General features: G+C 38.6%; 1 protein-coding gene across 2 annotated transcripts in view; it reads right to left on the reverse strand.

The window, feature by feature from the left end:
* The window catches only part of PRKN (parkin RBR E3 ubiquitin protein ligase), an 802017-nt gene that overhangs the window by 115637 nt on the left and 666148 nt on the right, over positions 1-20232 (reverse strand). For both annotated transcript variants that reach the window (XM_075499098.1, XM_075499097.1), the window contains 2 exons: positions 14044-14105; positions 706-855 (listed from right to left, as the gene is read on the reverse strand). In XM_075499098.1, the coding sequence (XP_075355213.1) occupies positions 706-855; positions 14044-14105 (212 nt within the window). The remainder of the gene's footprint in view (positions 1-705; positions 856-14043; positions 14106-20232) is intronic.

Consider the following 20232-nt stretch of genomic DNA (forward strand, 5'->3'; position numbering starts at 1 on the left):
ATAGGTTGTTTTATATAGACATTTCTCTCTACATGTTTCTACTTCCCCCAAAGCTTGGTTCTTGTAAGGTACCTGTTATTTGTACTGCCAAAAAAAATCACTGATCCATATGATTTGACCTCTTAGCAAAACCATTTTCAAGTGTCATCTGTTTTTGTTTTCCAGAAATCCACCATTAATTGTGCATTCCCACTGCTCAAAAGCACTTTTTATGAGAAAACAAAAATATTTCTGTATTTCTTTTCATCATGTATCTTAAAATGCATAAGCAATGTCACTGCAGTATCACAGACTGGTCATTCTCTCTCTCTCCTTTTTCTGTGACTTATAAAGAAAGTTGGTGTTAACAGTAATGAATGGTTTGCTCAAGATCCTGTTCGTTTTTGCTGAGTGCTAGGAGAAGAAAGTCAAAGTGCATTTCAATTGTCATTTGCACAGTTCAAGTTCTTCCTGTAACTACTCAGCAACTTCTTAAACCAAATAAAGCAAAGAATTCTGGAATGGACATAGTCTACACAATGAAGTCATCATTCCAAAGCCATGGTGCTATATTTAAATTGTAACTTGAGCTACAGTATCCCACTCTGGTATGAAGGGAATTGAGAGTCACTGATGGAAACGGAAAAAAACATTTCCCCCCTTATTCTAACATCATACAATATCAATTGTTTCCCACACCGCTAGTAAAAAAATGTATGTTCTTACCCCACAGCCTATTCCATTGCCTGGTTCACATACAATTTTCCTCACTCCTGCTTCAGGAAGCAAACCCGCTCCACAGCCGGGAGTTGGACACAGCACTCCTCCCATCTGCAGCACGCACTCCTCGGCCCCATAGCGCTGGTAGCGGTTGTACTACAATACAACAGACTGCTGTTAAACTTCCAACGGCACACAAAAAAACCCCCCACAAACTTTGAGTTTGAATCTATCCCGCATAATCAAGCCATCCTAATGTCTCACATGCTAAGTTTGGGTTATTTGTCAAAAGTCTAAAACTTCGCAGTGTCGTTAAATGGGGTGTCACTCCACTCCAACTCACATCATCTTCATCATTTTCTGACTTGCAGCTATCATTTTCACCACCAGAAAATTGTGTGGAATATTAAAATCAAGAAAACAGCAGACTGTTTCTGTAAGGAACCTCAAGAATCCTTATATTGCTATAAAAAAATTATTGTAAACATCATAAATATAGTCCAACAACGGATACTGATAAATGCTGTATACAGATTGAAAAGAAGCCAACAAAAACCCCCAAGGATCTATAAGTAGAAGTACAATATAATGTTTTAGAGCTAAAGGGTTGTAAAAATTGCCCAGCCAACTTTATTTTCAAAATAAATTTCATGAAACTGATTGGCAAAATAATTCCTGATATACATTTATTTCCATGTTAGGTGTAGTTTTTTCCCACGGTCTCCCAGGAAATTTTCTTCGTTTTTGCAGTTTTCATCTAGTTCCATCCTCATAGCCTCAAAGGGTATGGAAATGCCTCCATTTTAATGATGGAGGCACTGACACACAGCAATATTAAATAACATGCTCACTGTATCCTCACTGACAAAACCGCCCACTCTAAAATGACTGATGCCATTGCAATAACTTTCCCTGGTCTAACTTACCCTGCTTTCAGACGGAGATAAGCTGAGCAAATACAAATCATGGTGCGTACATGTAAATCACGTCCACTCTAGAGTTCTGCGTTGGTGCAGTTCCACAGTACTGGCTATATAACCTTTGTAAACCAGGCTTCAGATTTGCCTATAAATCTGTTCTACTGTAGAGTGTAATAAATGAAAGCATTTGGTCCTAACAGCCCCAAAGAAAACAAGAAAATCCAAAAGGCCAAAGAGGAAAGGAGTAGTATGAATTTTCTCTGCAAGCAGAATGACTTTGTGGTGTGCTAAAGGAATAAAACAGAGCTTTATGTTACAGCACTCACAACAGTATTTAGTGCTTCATAAACTTTTCTCCCATAACTGCTCATGAAAATCCTGTTCTCTTTTCGGGGGGGGGATAACAAATAAAAAATTCTCTCCCCCTTCCGCACCCCTCTCCAAAGAAATCCCACAAGGAAAACTGAAGCAATAGGACCGAAACCTCATACACAAAGAATATAAGAAGAATTCTAAATTACAAAGACAGGGGCTCCACTGCCTATTTTCTGTGTACATTTAAGAAGATTCTTAAGTGTTGCCATAAGATGTCTTGTTACACTGGCTTTTTAAAAATAGTATGTGACTTCTTAAAACACTCTAATATACAGACATAAAAGTGTTGCATCCCAGAAAAAAAAAAGTTTACCAAGCTAAAAGTATCCATCTTTGTCAATTAAAAAAAAAAAATCCAAGCAAACTCCCTCTCAAAAGAAAGGCAAAGTCCAAAAGGAAAGAAAGCCTTCAAAATATGACTGAGTGTATGAATGGCAGCCAGAAATCCTGAATTAAGGATCTTGGATCTGGAAGATACCAGTATTTTGAGAAATGTACAAGACATGTCTGCAGTCTCCTTTAATGTGGGGGCTCAACAAGTCAACTGGTGTTTTTCTGTTATTATTATACTTGAAACTAGAGTAATGGCATAAATATTTAATGTTGGACTCTATCAATTTTCAGTAAAGTTTGTGATCCTTGCACTAAATACATGCTGAGTGCTCTGAGTTGTTCTGCTGGCCTCGAACAGATATATGGGTAAACACAGCTGCAAAACTCTCTGCTGACCTAATTTTTCTTCAGGGCAGAGACTGGACCTCAAGGTGAGGACAGCGATTGTCTTACCCGTTAAGAGGGAACATCGTGCTGGATGTGGGATTGTTAGCAGCTTCTCATTACGGAGGCAAACACCAGTGACACTGTAGCTGAGATTCTGTCAGCATTTCCATTATAAATGCTCAGCTGAAAGAAAGGATATGCTTTCCAGTCATTAACTTAGCATAAAAGGGCATGGAGAGATTCCTCCTGCCTCCTCTGCTTTTTTTTGATACACAAAAATGGAAGATAGGTAAGATGGGAATCAATCTGTCTTGTCAGAGAATGTTACAGAAAGGAAAGGTCCAGTCCACCTACTGGCAAGGTGGACAAAGCCATTGTATTCTGTCCAGCAAATGCGACATTTTATACAGGTTCAGCACAGGACTCATGCCAGAGCAGTACAGCACTCTCACCAGTGATTTTCACACTATAAAAGCCAAACAAATGATCAATTTGCAGACAGGGAAGATCCTACTAAATGCATTTCCACATCTTGACATCTAGTTACCAGCCTGTTTTCTACCTTCAAAGTCCAGATACATTCATAAGATGTCATTTTCCAATTTCTTTTTCCTTGTGCCTGTACACTAGCTCACTTAAAACCCAGCAACCAACTAAAACATGTAGTAGCAGAACACATACAGGTTCGCTGCAGTAACACAGTCATACATAACATATGGAGATTTACATTCTGTATTCTGTGGCCCGAAACAGAACGACTGACTTTACATTAAGGGTGCATTTATAAAAAAGGCTTGTAAAGGACCAAAACACTCATGAATTATTAATTAACTATTTGCATATAGTGACAGATTATCTCTATTAGAGGCCTTTTCTCTTATATACCACAGCCATACATATCACACAGTACTGATGCAATCAACACGCTTAAAGCAAGTCAATTTTCAAAAGCCCTTAAATGTCTTTGGACCCTGTGATGTATTTTTGATCACACATCTGGATGAGATATTTAAGGATATTCCAGCAGACAATCACCATTGGTTTACTTTGCCTCTTATTCTCAACTGGATATTTAAAGTAGAATTCATTTTAGTTTGGATTTCTGCAGTGATGATGCCTACAGTTGCACTGGTTGTTTAGGCTCCTTTTATAATTAACAGGAGAATAGGATGCAATTCACTTTTTCTCTTTTAGATTTGTACATTAGCATGACAAGAACTGAGCCCTGGAGTGCCCTGTTCTATTATCTATAAAGAGAGATCAGACAATTTGCTAGATATTGACACTGGAAATTAGGTGACTCCTACAATAGGTGCTTCAGTTCCAATAATTCTACTCCCAAGTCACCTGGCCTAAGCTATTTTTGAAACCAAGGTTTAGGTACCCGAATAGCTTAGACTGTGAACCACACACAATTTTAGCTCTTCAAAAATTAAACATAACCTAAACGACTCATGTAGGCTCCTAATATATTGAATGAGAAGAAACAAGATCCCAAGTAGGGAATTTATCCTGACTTACATGCGATGTCTAAGATAGGTAGGATGAATCACCCTGTGGAAGTGCTATAGCTGAAGGTGAGAAAACTAACTTAGGTTAGACATCTAACACATAAAGAGCTGTCATTAAAAGATGAACCTAACTCTTCTGTACGTTCAAAATGTTTCACAATAGCTCCTACTCAATTATTATCAATGTGCCTCCTATTTAGAGATGCACTCATCATGTGTAAAACAGTTCTGCAGGCTACAAGGAGGAAAAATATCTCAAATTATTTTTAGGAAAAACCTCTTACAAGGTTTAATATATGGGGAACTTGACTGAACTGGCATCCATGGCACCTGATTTCAATTCCTGGCAGCAGCATAGCCTTCCTGTGGTTTTCACATAAGTCACTTAATCTATGCTTCTCATCAGTTCCCCATTTGTAAAGAGAGAGAATGATACTTGCTGATTTCACTGTAGTGTTAAGAGGCAAAATCCATTAATAGTCATGAGGACATCAAATACTATGGTAATGGGGGCATAAAATTACACAGAAATCACCAGCCGTCTACTGCTGCTAGAAATCAGCTTTTGAGGAAAGCATGTCAGGCATTTATATGCTACTGTAATAAGGTCCTCAGAAATACAGGTAGGTAAATAGTTGACGGATTCACCATAGAACCATATATTTCAATGCTTATTTAAAAAAAAAAAGGCTTTAAAAATATGATTTACTCCAAACCACTAGTGCTAAGACAGCTAAGGTAGTTGTAAACAAAGTAGTTGTAAAATGTTCTGATTTTTTTTTTCTCTGAAAACTGTATCCTGTCGTGAACTTTTCCCTCAGTTTGTGAATTGTCCCAGTCAACCCAAATCTATACTTTTCATGGAAAAAAATTTTGACTGGAAAAAATTTCCAGCTCTACTGATGGTATTTCAACCACATCATGAAATTCTTTCATGCAATCTTTGCTTGTAAAGACATGTCACGGCCTTTAGAAAATATTTTTATAAATTATTATGAATTATAGTATGACATAGACACATAGGCTGGATAATTGTAACCATTTATTCCTTGCTCCCCACTTTCCAGATTGGGATGGTGTCCCTTGAGTCTTAGAACGGTACCAGGTTTTCAACCAGTGGGAATTCAATCATTTGATTTTTGTTGTAAATCAAGGGTAATATAAATGCAATCGTTGGGCTGACACAGGAATAAAACAGGTTTAACTATGGATTGCACTCTTTTCAGTTACATTGAGATTCAGATACTAAGACAAAACTGAAATGCACCTGGATGCCCAAAACTCTTGCAAAATACAATTTGTGAACACAGCAATTCCTTGCCATGTTATTTAATTTGCGAGTTATGCTTTAATATCATAGAATCATAGAATGGGTTGGATTGGAAGGGATCTTAAAAGATCATCTATTCCAATGTTCCCTGCCACAGCACATGTTCCTTGTGCTATTTTAATTTTGCTTTTACATTTTGGGCACAGTTTTCTTCATTTTCCCTTTTTTCCTCACACCTAAAAGCATCTGCTCAGTAGTAGCCTCGCAGGGAACTTTGGACAAAAGTTTAACAGTAGATGTAAAGCCAAAATTTCTAATCTCTGAAAGGTAATTTGATTACTTGCTTCTTATAACCACATGTAATGGTCTCACAGGGAAGAAAATCTACTTTCTGGAGTCAGATTGTTTTTACTGCTCCTATAAATCAAATAACCATCTGTGTGTTTCAAAATTAGATTGTGGAGGCTATTAGTCCATAATGTAGACTAAGCACTTTATTTATACATATTATACACATTAAAAAAAAAAAAATTAGTTCCATAATGTAATTAGGCAACTTAAAGTACAAAACCCTTAGTGCTCATTGGACTACTAAAAATATGTACAAAAGTGTCATCTAAAATATAGATTAAAAAGACATGGACTAACATGACTTTCCATGAAGCACCCTTACTTTATTTTTCCTGAATTACTGGGCTACTCTGCTGGCCAGCAGTGGGATGGGAAGAGCAAGTTCAGAGTGTCAGCTTCTTCTTGTTCCCACAGGAGCACCACAAAGGAGACCAGAAAGAGAACCACCTTCTAGAGGGCTAGAATTTGCCCGACTTTGGAGATTCATGGAAAATTGGGTAAGGCAGTCTCAAGAAAATACTTAGATAAGAAACCCCTGACAGGACCAATGCAACACAATTCATGGACGAAATTAAACTGGAGTAGAGAGGGGGAAAGAAAGGAAAGACTGCAGTTTGCAGAATGATATGAAAGGAAGCACAAGGTGAGTAGTATGAAAATAGAAAATAAAGAATACTGAGAAGAGAGGACACTGGAGCAGGTTGTATTGGAAATCAAACAATATATGAAAGGCAATGTGATGCAATGAAGTGGACTAAGCACAGTGTATGGCTTGGCACTGTATTTACAAACAATTGGAAGTTTGTGATCCTCCAGCAGGTATTTGTGGGATCAGTCTGAATAGACTGAATGCTGGAGATAAACATTCAGTTCCTTCCGACCCTTGTGGAGCTCAAATCCATGTTTCTTTCTCCCGTACAAGTAACAACCACTAAGGCTGTAACTGATGCAAAGAAATCTTTTCAGTTGATGCTGTTGCAAATTGTGCAACTGAGATTCACTGAAGTAGATACTGGCTCTCAGGAATTCCACTTCTCAGGTCACAAGAGTGAATATATGCATATTCCATGAAAGCAGATTGAAGTCATCCAAGGGATGGAAGAAATCCCATCTTCTACATACACCTGAGACCCTGAACACTGGGGTTCAAATGCTCTCTCTGAGTTTAATAAAAGCTGGGTGGAAGAGAATTCCCCTATTTTAAGAAGTACTCAAGTTTTTCATTGGTAGTTTTTACAGACAATTACCAAATGGAAATTTGGGTTCTACACAAAATGACATATTTTTTTGGTTTTGACAGGAAAAGAATATCCTTTAAATTAGTTTTGATCACAAGTACTTTCTTCTTTCTTTCTCCCCATTTTTTATTTCAGCTGTTGAACCAAAAATAAATTACTTTTACTTGTCTAGTGCACAGACAACAAGTTAAAAAAGGAAGTAGAGATGCCCTGCCTATGACAAGAACTCAAAGAGAATAAAGTTCTGATAATCCAGGAGAGACAAAGCTGAGGAACTCACATAGATTCCAATTACATCTGAAGTCAGGGAAGAAGGTGGTTGGGAGATATTCAAAGCATGTATAGCATAAGAAGAAAAGAGAGGCACATCACTGGTCATATGAAGTTGCAAGAGTGTAAAGGTTGTTGTGGAGTTCCACCTATAAAAAAAGGCGGTGTAAAGAGGATCAGAAGTTAAATGCAGTAGCTCAATTTTAGAGAGAGAGTGATGGGATGGTGATGACAAATCCAAAAGGTGAGCCAAATGAGATGGATGGAAATTACATATTAGACAGAAAAGTGGAAGAAACTGAGAGATGCGTGTAGGTATCACTCACTTTGAGTAGCAGCTGAAGCCAGGGGACTTGGTGGGAAGGCACAGAGCTGTATGGAAGTATACTCGTAAAGATACAGATTTGAGAATACTAACAAAATAGCTTTGGTTTAGTAATTATGAACTAGAGGAATTATTCAGTGAAAATGTATTCTTTTCTTTTAACTGCATGTGAATTATCGAGAGGTAACTTATATTTTTTCCAAGTGTAGTTATCAAAAAATCTTGACCCACAAATACTTCAGAAGCACTTAGTTGATTGTATTTGACAGTTTCCTGCACTAAACTCAGCTGATTAATTAGAATTGTCAGATGACATTACTTTTGCCTGAATGGGTAAATATATACCAATTAGTTTAAGACTGATTTTACATTAATACTCTGTAGCATACACTTATGCAAGTATTGCATAAGCAAAGTATTCTATCAAGTATTGAAAGCAAAACAAAAATCCAAAGGACTTTCCCCTTGCCATGCACACATATTGTGTACAAATTCCTTTAAAACCTCCATTAATGTTAAATTATTTCTGTCCACACTGTGTTCTTTTAATACTAGATTTCCATATCTCCTAAAGTTACAGCTCACAGCAAAACCTAGCACAAGCCCACACCACCTTTTAACAGCATGGGCATGTATGTCTGCAGATTTTCAAAACAGGACATTCCTTTGCATAAGTTTTCCCCAACTGGCAAGGAAATGTGAAAAAAAAAAAAGGAGTGCCCCCATTCAGCCTTGCTCAGATTCCAGGGATATAAATGCCCACAACATTTCTAAAGAAAAAGTGAGCAGTGATATGAGTTGCAGTAGCAGCTGATAGGAGAGATCTGTTAAAATTGATCATTCCCCTGTCAAAATATCAAGAAACTGGCCAATACATTCTGCAAAGTTGTCAGAGCAGATGATATAGCAGAGAAGCGCAGCTATACATTACTTAGCAGCTTCTTTTCCTGCCATTAGCCTGTCATCTGCTTCATCTGTGCTGTGACCTGTTGGGGGCACTCAGGTATAGCAGCAGATTGCTCTTGTGTTATTTGTTTTCCCTTCCAGCCTTCAGATGTAGTTGCTATTTTATTCATGAATCACAATATTCCGTTTAAACAATTAAACAAGATTTTTTTTTATCACTTTGGGGAGAAGAGGGAAGTTTCTCAGAGAGTCATTAGGGAGACTCCGTAACAGTTCACTGCAAGTCATCTTGCTATGTTGGTATATTGTAGTGTTTAGGCCTGAATTAAAGTGTTCTCTCTGCTGTCTCTGGCACTGGCTTGTTGAATTACCTGCCTTCCACTGTATTTGGACAGAGCCCATATTTAGAGCATCTTTAACATATTTTTGTAAGCAGCTTGTACTTGTAGAACAAGTGTTCACCACTTGTAGAACCATTTGCATTTACTTGCAGAGACAGCCAGCTTGACAGGGCACATGGCTACTGCAGGAGACTAACTTTCTTATATAGTGCTATTTTTCAATAGCTCCCCAGTTAATAAATCTTTCATCCCAATCCTAAGTGTATCTCAGGTACCTATGAAGTGAAGCAGTTAGCCAGCAGGTTGGACTGTATCCATTATGCTAGGGGAAAATGATGGATTATGAACAGTGAGATCAGATTGCAAGAAAAAGCTCAACAGAGCTAAGGACAGTCAGAAAGCTTCGGGTTGTACCCTCCCCGGGACTGCATGTCCAGGAGATTCTCTCTGCCTTGTACAGACCTTTGTGCCCTGGGAGAGTCTGTGAAAAGGAGGTCCAAAACAAACCAGTCAAAGCTGCTTTTGGAGACTTTTCTAGGTCAGAGTCTCTGGCACCTTCTCAAAGGGTCAAGTATCAAGTGGGGTAGCAATCTGTTGCTAAATGTATTTGTGTTGCATATTAAGCCAATTACTCTGGAAGCCAGTTTCATGTGGTAAGTTAGGTATCCACAATGCATATTGTGTACCAGGGAAGCTTATACTCTTCTATTTCACCACACAGACTATGATTATTTCTTTCCATAAAGTCTAAAAACAATTCCCACTTTAAAAACTATCTTGTTGCCACCAACTAAACCTTAACAGATAGACTTTCTAGCTAGAATGAATTTCCCATAATGTACATTCCTGAGGGAATAGAAGACATAAGAGTTTTATAGGTCCAGGAGACTACCAAGAACTTTGACTATTTGGACAACTGTTTTATTATTACAGAACTCCTTTTAGGAAATATTAGATTAATCAGCAACTCTTCACACTTCAAGTTAAACACAAAGCCTTTTTTCCTCAGCATTAGTTTTCCTTCAATGCTTACATTTAGATGAAGAAACATCTTATTTGGATAGACAGGCAGACACATGTTTTCTAGTGGTTTGATCCTGCAAGCCGCTCAAAACCTTTCTCTCTTAATGACATCAACAAAAATTATATATGGTCAGTATTTACAGGAAGCAAATACTTGATGAACAAAAGGTAGAGACCAGGGTTTTGTATTAGGAAGAGTTGCCTGATTTTAATTTGACTGAAATTTGCTTGATAAAGGTAAGAGAGTTTACGAAGCAGACTTCTTTTAAGGCATTTATCTTGCTGCCGCCTGGCATTTTGATTAAGTATCTAGAGTGATACAAAATTAACATGCCATATATTAAGAGGATGAAAACTTAGCTATCTGGCATGTCTAAAATATCATTGTAAATGGGCAATCATTATTAAGCAGGTGTGTTTCCAAAAAGGTCCTGAAGGTATTGATTCTTGGCCTTGCCACCTTAAATTTTTATCAATGACTTGGAAGAAAACCAAGAACATAGAACATCAGTGATAAAGCTTGTAACAATTTGAGAAGAGGAAGTAATGAACATGTAACATGGATGGTTAAGTTCATGCTACAGGGGTATCTGAACTGTTGGTAAACTGGAAACAACTTACTTTTCAGCACAGTCACAAGTAAGGTTATTTTTCTAGGAACAAACCCACAATTGCAGAATGGGATTTCTGTCTGGGAAGCAGTGTGACGGATCATGAGCTAAATCTAAGTTGTGTCCATCCATGTCCAAAAGCACTAAGGCACCTCTTAGATGAATAAATAGAAATCTCTACAAGGGAAATTATATTTGTTATTGGGCAGCCACTGGTTTAACTGGAACCCACAAGTTCCAGTGGGAACGTCCATTTCAAACTGAAAGGTTCCTTCATTCTGTCTGAAACATATTTAGATGACGGTCTGACTGACAAACAGACTCCCTTTTACTGTATAAGTAATTTTTTTAGTCCTGTTTCAGGGGTATGGTGGCTTTTTCTGAGTTACACTCACAGGTTGAAGTCATTTTTTATTATGATGATCACCTATTGCCTTGTGACAGGACAAAGGGAATTGGAAATGTAAAGGATCTGGACACTGAGAAATGGGAGATATGCAATGTAGGGAGCATACTGGTGCTGGTAGAGTGGTGGAAAGAAAAGAAGCTGGGAATTTTTTGTCTTTCACTACTGAGAGGTATAATAGGATCTAAGGGCTGCAAGTGATTTGTAAACAAAGAATTGATGTTTTTCCAGGCAATACACTCCAGTTTAAACAATAATTAATCCAAGAAAGTCATGTAATGCGTATTCTAAAGGAGATCAGAACAGATTATCACAATAGTCCATTCTGCTTTTATAATCTGGCCTTAAATACATAAGCATTTTAAAAATAAATCAAGATTGGACATGAAGCAGTAACGTGCCCCTATTATTCTCTGACTGTTGCTCAGAGTGGAAGAAAATTTGAGTTGGTTGATAATACTGAAATTGTAAGCAGTCTGAATAAAACAGTGTTATAATTATTTATGACTTTTTTCTATCTAGTATGCATGATAACAGAAAAAGACACACTTTAGATCTTTTTAAAAAGCAAACATATAACTAAATAAATATAAGAAATAGTTAGATAGCCATGTGAATAAGGACTTTGCCTGAAATTCCTTTCTTTCTTCATTTAGATGTATTTTAATTTTTTTTACCTTGGTTTTGCACCAACTTCTCCTTAACTGTCAAAATGTGTGCTAACTTCAAGCAAGAGCTACTGTGGTCATCAGTAGACTCATGATAACAATGCTTTTGTAGGGGCAGAATATAATTGCAATATTCTTTACACTTGTATGGGCTTATGGAATAATTCAAGCCTCATGGCAATGTTCACTGCTTGCAAAGATCTTAGTTAAGACTGTAATGGTAACCACTGTATCCAAATAACCTGTTAGTGTAGCCAGTTTCAGAGAAAGGCAAATGTTTATAGGTCAGACCCGTTCTGCAAAACAACTTTGCATCTGCATAGTTTTATGCTCCTAATGCACAATGACAAAAATTTCTTATCTGTTTAGGTGTATTCAACACAAAGAGGAGTAATTTCATTATGAAAGTCTGAAAGAATACCAAAAATATTCCAAGTGGCAAAAATTACTGTATTTATTTGATTAGTGAGGCTTTCCTCATCAAACTCCTCTACTCTCTTCAAGACTTCTCTTATTATTGGACAGAAATTAATTATCTTCTCTTTTGTGGTTCCTCGTGGTTTACAACATCCCACTTCTGAAGCTTGTATATGATCATATAATTCAATACTCTCTTAGTGCAAAGGTGTAAGGGTAGGTGAGTGGAACAAAGAAAGAAAGTATTAAGGTTACATAAAGAATCCTGAATCTGACATTTCCTAATGTCTGAATTCTTCATTTGGACTCTTAACTCTGTTAGCCTTCATTTTTATGTCTACCATTCCTTTTCTAAAAAACAAACAGAAGAAGAAGGAAAGTCCATCAATTAAATTATATTGCTTTGTCCGTGGTCATTAGCAAGGCTGAGGTTTACAACTCCATCCTCAGAGCTCTCTGCCAGTGGAGCTATCAAAGTCTGTCTGGCTCAGCCCTCTCCCTCATACTCGCAGTCTCTTGGTTTAGCTGTTCCCTACTTTTCCTTCAAATCTCTCCTTTTGTCCCACTGCTCCTACTCGGCTTAGCTTCACCTTCTCGTGCAGCTCATTAAGTACAGATCTTGCTTTATTTACCAGTTTCTTTAGCAAGTTTCCATATTTGGTCATTCCCTGACAGTTCTTGGTCCCAGCTCCTTGTCAGACCCTTATCCCTACCATTCTGGTTTCTACTCCTACCCTCTTTCACCAGCCAGCCCCATCTCTCCAGTGTCCCCAGGCTTCATCTCACTCTGCCCTCCATTTGTCAGCTGGCTCTAACCAGTCTCTTGGCCCCATCAATCCTGGTCATAATTTCTTTTATTTCCTCTTCCCAAATCCTCAATCTCACCAGATTCCTGCTTCCAGTATCTCCTTTGGCCTAGTCTGTTTTCTGTCTTTTTTTTCCATTCCTGTCAGGCAAACCCTCCCATGCTTCCCTTCATACTGCCTTCTTGCTGAGGAAAAGCTGAGTCCCTGAGGAATTTGGCTTTTGACTTTCTATAACAACTGAAGTGGGGGGCTGGTGGAGGAAAACTGGAAGTCTAGAAAATGTACCAGCAGTCCTAACTGTAATAAAAAAAGGGAGAGTCACAGGGAAAGGAGAAGCAACAGGGTGTTCTTGACTATATAATCTGATCTAAAAACCAAGAAACCAGACTTTGAATTAACATTTCAGGAGCTGCTCCTACCTCTGTCACAGCCCTCATATAACCTTGTGCAAGTCCCTTGGTGCTAGGTTCATTAAAAGACGCAGATATTCTCATGTACAACATGCTAATGCTGAGCTTTCAGGTCCTCGGTCCCTAGTACCTGCAACCCTATGTCAGGCAGTTAGGCTTTATAACCAGTACATTAGGAGAGATACTTCAGAGACAAAGACAACTTGAATTTCAGAAGCATTGAACATCCAACTTGTCTCTCAAAATTTAAGGCCGTTTTCTCAATATCTCTGTACACTAATTTCATTATTGACAAAATAATAACTATGACCATCTTGTGAGTGTTGTAAAGCATACCTCACTTATGGTTTCCTAAGATCCCTCTACAGAAATAGTTTTCTGAGTGCAAAGCACAGCTATAATTATGAATGAGAAACACACTTTTAAAAGAGAAAAAAGGCCACAAAAAGAGACGGATAATATCATGAGTAGTGGTAAGTATCAATCCCTTAGTCAGATTGTTTGCCTATCTGCTGTTTTAGAGAGCCTGTTTACTGCTGTAGTTAAAAGCCAAAAAGCTGTGGCAGATAGCAGATGTACCAATTAATAACCTGTCAAGGCTGATGGATAGAATGAAAAAAAAAATCTCACATATATCTCCTGTGTGTTTTTTTCCCCACATTTCAGGTCATTGGGGGTCATGAGATACACTCTACCTCCCTGGAGACAGACGAAACTGTCTCATTAGCGTCTATCTTTCACGACATTAAGATGCTGCCTTAGAGATGCTAACTCACCTGTTCTTCTCCCAGAATCCTGAAGTGATGAAGCTCTTTAATCAAGGAATCTGGACAGCCAGCTGTTGGAAAGAAACAAAAATAGGGATTTTAGAGCTTCCTGTCAGTACAGTTTCAGTATAAGATACATAGATGCAGAGATGATATAATATACAGATTACCTTAGATAAAGAAGATTAGAAAGATTAGCCATGGTTCCAAGGGCACCAGAATGCTGAAAACCATCTATCAAATAATCCTTCCACATTTCTGAGCATGCTACCACGAACACTTAGAAAGGTTATATTCCGAATATTTTAGCCCTTTCCCCAAAGGACCACAAACAAAAGCAAGATGAAAAGGGCAGCACTGTCTGCCAGATACCGCCAGCTCCTTAGTGTAAGCCAAAAAGCCTGTTAAAAGAGGATCTAACATCAAACCTTGGAGCTGCCCAAAGCTGAATTCTGATTCACACACCAGGTTTGGACTCATTTCTAAGTGTTATACAGGCTTCCCCTGATTCCCTGAAGGATTTCATAGGCCTCACAGATCACTTTAATTTTGGCTGTCACAAATATAACCTGTTTCACAAACATGTAGTTGTCACCCACAGGTGTAATACACAAACCAGCTATGCAGGCAGGGGAGCGATTTGCCAGAACTTTGTAATCAGATTAACGTTCAGTCGCTACAGACTTTCACATCTGTACCAGCCAGTAAGAAAGAATATGTCTTGCTAGATGTCATGCACTTTACTGACCTGTTCAGACTGTGATTACCTTCCTGGTGATGAAATCCAAGGCTGCTACTCACTTTTGTACACTACCAGACTCATTTCTGGCAAGGGATAAAAGTGCAGACTGTGAAAGCAATCTGGGCTTTATTCTTCTTACCATAAATTGAAGCATCTGCTTGTGAACAGAGAAAATTCCTTAAAAGGAATTAAGAGCATAGTTCTCCCCAGAACATGGGAAGAACTACGATTTTTATCAACCTGCTTTTCTGCTGATGCAACTACAAATAGTTACCTCTCACTCTTAATGACTGCCATTAAAAGGATGCAAATGAATTTGGAGACAGTTGTCAGGAAATCTCCATCAGCACTGAGGCTTCCCTCAAAGCCAATGAGGCATGGCCTACACTCACAACTTCTGTTGGCATAGCTGTCTTAGGGATACAAAGGGAAAAGCCTTTATACTTGCAAGCAACATAACTAAAAAAGGCAAAACCCCTACTATAGACACAATTATACTAGTACAAGTCTTCTACTGGTATAACTTTTTCTACTTAGGGAACTGATTGAAACGATATTCAAATAAGCTTCTTGCTAGTAAATGCTTTATCTCCATTCAGAGGAGGTACAGGTGGAGAATGCATCATCAACACAACCTCATCAGCAAACCCTTTTAAAGGTAGCCAAGGTTTAAGGTGGCCAAGGTTTAAGCATATGGTAAGTATTATCTATTAATGGCTTGCCTCTTATTAAATATTACTATTTCTTCCCATTTAATAAAACCTATGATATTCTTATAGGCTTCTTTCCACCCACCCCTTGCCTCTTCTCGCACACAAGGTTATTTACATATTTGAATGTGTGAGTTTTAGCTCTGAGTGATTCTTTCTTAATGGGTTTTTATTCTCCTCAACCTCTAGGACCACAACCCCTGTATCACCTTTAATTTTCTCTCCTCACTTCCCCCATGCTTAGGCTCTCACCGTTTATTCTGTTTCTTGTTCTCAATGCATTTAAAGTTGTCCTTACTACTTCCACCACAGAATCACTGCTATGCAGTATTTTTCTGTCCATTTTCACTGGGATTTACATCCCCATCTTCCAGCTCATCCAAACCCTGAATATACCAACTGCTTTAAATGTCTCACTAACTTCACCTGAGGCCTGACTTGTAGTCCAGAGCTGTTGACTTCTCTGTGTTTCAGATCAGAACTCACTGCATAAAACACAGTTCCTCTCTCTTACCCTCAAGCCCTTATGTAATTATTAATTTTTTTTTCCGCATGTAATTTTCCCTGAAAAAATCTGCATTGATTGTACACTGCTATAGGAAATTCTAAGTGTAGAGGATAATTATGGTTTCATGTAATACTGCGTGTTAATCTTTGACAGATGTTAGCTTTGTAACATCAACTAAACCGCTTTCTGCTTGTCTCTGCTTTTTGCAGTCTTTACAGCTTCCTCTTCAACCAATCATTTCTTTCTTCCCTCTTATCTTTTCCAATTTATTATTCACTAAATCCCTTAAGATGGGAAAGTTTTTTCTTTTTCTTGCCTAGCAAGAGCTTTTTCTCTTTCCATTCTCCTTGAAATCTTATTTCCTGAATGCCTATTTCTCCCAGAAATCCATCCCATCCTGCCCTCATGCATAATTTATATAATCTCCCTTATGTGAACTGCTTACATGCATCTTCTCTTTCTTCCATGTTAGAGACTTTGGAACCAAGGATCTTTCTTTGTAAAAAAATGTGTAAAAATATGAAGATATATATAGACATCTATATAAACATGTATATGTTTATTTTAAGTGTTACTAGTTGTCCACTGCTGCGTCCTCTTCCCAATACAATATTTTGTATAGTCTATTTTTCAGAGACTTGCCCAATCCAGTTTTCAATCTTTTCATAGTCCAGACTTTCACTGGATCTTGAAAGCTTATTATACAAGAGATCCAGAAGTTACTAGCAAGGAAGGAGGAGAGCGAGCTTAAAAACCACGTCACTGTTGGCATCATGCTTTCCAGCAATGAGTTCAGAAATGTCAAATGCGTGCAATATTGACTTATGCTGACACACCTTAACAGTCTGCGGTCTGTAAGAAGTCCTTTCAGATCTTCACATTGCAGGAGCAAAAATTTGAGGAAACAACGGAAACTATTGTCAAACAATAATTTGAGGAAAAAATGGAAATAACAGAGAAACATGGAACCCAAAAAAAGAAATAACATCAAAACATCTTCCTTTCTTTTTGGATATTTCTGGATGTATTTCTGATATTTACTATTTCTACTTTAATTTATTCTGTTCTGTAAGTGGACCTTTGTAAAACATGCTTCAACGCTGTGAGCCATTTTTACCAAATATCTGGGAGTTTTGAAAAAGTCTGTGATGATGTTAAATTCCTACACTGTAACTAGAGACAAAGGCTATAGACAAATAACCATTCCATAAATAAAAATAAAAGAGATTAAAAAACACCTATTCTGCTGAAAAGCATTAAGAACTATATGTCATCTCACCCACAAAACCACCCATATGTCCATCAACCTATTCATGTATATGCAAACATACATGGCGACTTGAAAATTATTACAAGCACAGCACCCAATGGGTTCACTGGCAAACTGTGCACACCAAAGGCTAAAAGAAAAATGTATTGTCTAAGTCTCTGATGCTCAACTAGCACGTGCCACATGAAATAAATAATCTGCACTTTACAGATTTCTGCTATTTTGTGTAGAATGCTTTGAGGATGAGTTTTTATGCCCTCTGTAGTAAAGAAACCCTTATAATCAATGGTCCAACAATTACTGAAACTTTCCATTTCCCTCTTCCCAATTATTACTTGAAAAAGTACAGGCATACATGAAATTTTCACAGACATAAACTGAACCATAGGAATATTAAATAAATCAATCAATAACAATTACACATAAGAGTGTTAAAAGGAAATGATCCAAAAGCATGGACAATTGCCTTTAATCAGAAGCCAAAACTCAGGATTTATGACATCTGCAGACTGATAAAATAGCAGCTAAACTGTTTATTAGTTCCCTCTTTCGACTCACATTCAAACCTATGTGTTTCATATGTTCTCAGCTACAATGGCTGTTACAGGTTTTTTCTAACTGTCAAGGCAGAGCAAGATGTAAGAAATACAAAATTGATGCAAATCTTTAGTATTTTTATACCACTTTTTCCTCTGACATAGCTCCATTGACCTCAAAGCAATAAGACCCATAAAACTAATGTGATGTCTTAGGAATGAGCCTGAGTCTAAGCAGGAAACTAAATTATGAAGGGATGATACCCATTTCAAAGCACCAGCACCTTTATAAACTCACCACAAGTAGTTTCTTTGCTTCTATTTAAGCATTTATTACTTAAATTAAATTTAAGTATATTATTTGCTTCTAAATGTTCCATCATACCCAGATTACTTGTTTGAATAATTTTGTTGTTGCTTGATTCTCATATTGCTTTATTATTTAAGTACAAATGCTGCATTAATGCATCACAGAATCATAGAATCGTATAGGTTGGAAAAGACCTTCAAGATCATCAAGTCCAACCATTAACCTAGCACTGCCAAGTCCACCACTAGACCATGTCCCTAAGCTCCACATCTACACTTCTTTTAAATACCTCCAGGGATGGTGACTCAAGCACTTCCCTGGGCAGCCTGTTTCAAGGCTTGACAACCCTTTCAGTGAAGAATTTTTTCCTAATATCCAATCTAAACCTCCCCTGTCACAACTTGAGGCCATTTCCTTTTGTCCTATGGCTTGTTACATGGCAGAAGAGACCGACCCCCACCTCACCACAACCTCCTTTCAGGTAGCTGTAGAGAGCAATAAGGTCTCCCCTCAGCCTCCTTTTCTCCAGGCTGAACAACCCCAGTTCCCTCAGCTGCTCCTCATCAGACTTCTGCTCCAGACCCTTCACCAGCTTTGTTGCCCTTCTCTGGACACGCTCCAGCACCTCAATGTCTCTCTTGTAGTGAGGGGCCCAAAACTGAACACAGTATTCGAGGTGCGGCCTCACCAGTGCCGAGTACAGGGGGACAATCACTTCCCTACTCCTGCTGGCCACACTATTTCTGATGCAAGCTAGGACGCTAGTGGCCTTCACCTGGGCACACTGCTGGCTCATATTCAGCTGGCTGTCAGCCAACACCCCCAGGTCCTTTTCTGCCTGGCAGCTTTCCAGCCACTCTTCCCCAAGCCTGTAGCATTGCATGGGGTTGTTGTGGCCCAAGTGCAGGACCTGGCACTTAGCCTTGCTGAACCTCGTACAACTGGCCTTGGCCTATTGATCCAGCCTGTCCAGGTCCCTCTGTAGAGCCTTCCTACAACACTCCCACACAACACTCAACAACTCCTACAACACTCCCACACAGTGTGATCAACACTCCCACACAACTTGGTGTCCTCTGCAAACTTACTGAGGGTGCACTCAATCCCCTCATCTGGATCATTGATAAAGATACTAAACAGAACTGGCCCCAGCACAGAGCCCTGGGGAACACCACTTGTGACTGGCCGCCAGCTGGAGTAAACTCCATTCACCACCGCTCTTTGGGCCCGGCCATCCACACAGTTCTTTACCCAGCAAAGAGTCCACCTGTCCAAGCCATGAGCAGCCAGTTTCTCCAGGAGAATGCTGTGGGAAATGGTGTCAAAGGCTTTACTAAAATCTAGGTAGACAACATCCACAGCCTTTCCCTCATCCACTAAGCAGGTCACCTTGTCATAGAAGGAGATCAGGTTACTCAAGCAGGACCTGCCTTTCATAAACCCATGCTGACTGGGCCTGATCACCTGGTTGTCCTGTACGTGCCACGTGATGGCACTCAGGGTGATCTGCCCCATAACCTTCCCTGGCACCGAGGTCAGGCTGACAGGCCTGTAGTTCCCCGGGTCCTCCTTCTGGCCCTTCCTGTAGATGGGTGTCACATTTGCTAATCTCCAGTCAGCAGGGACCTCCCCGGTTAGCCAGGACTGCTGGTAAAGGATTGACAGGTACATTCAAAGTTACAGAAATTTGTAACTGTAAATTTACAATTTACATTGTGGTATTCTTTTCATAAAGATATTTTTAATCTGTTCATGTAAGTATATGTATCTCCAAGAGAAGAATAAAGAAGCAAAATTTAGGAAGGACAGTTTAATGTCTCCTAACATCATAAATCCCCTGATTTCAACTGGTCTGAACACACATTTTCAGCTACACTTGTAATTAAACTATGATTGTAAGTACTACCAATTTAATTACCCAAGTCTTCACATATTTTTTCTCAGACAGAATTAGCTTCTGGTTTTGTTTTCACTTAAAATTATCACTTTGTATGACTTATGTTCTCCAGTGAGAAGGCAAAGGAAAAATTAAATCAACCCTTTAATATTGCATAAACTGGCAAAATGAAAGCAAAAAATGACTGCTGTTACAAATACAGCCAACTCAGAACCAATGCAAGTG

The sequence above is a fragment of the Mycteria americana genome, chromosome 3 (assembly GCF_035582795.1).
Source record: "Mycteria americana isolate JAX WOST 10 ecotype Jacksonville Zoo and Gardens chromosome 3, USCA_MyAme_1.0, whole genome shotgun sequence".
NCBI lineage: Eukaryota > Metazoa > Chordata > Aves > Ciconiiformes > Ciconiidae > Mycteria > Mycteria americana.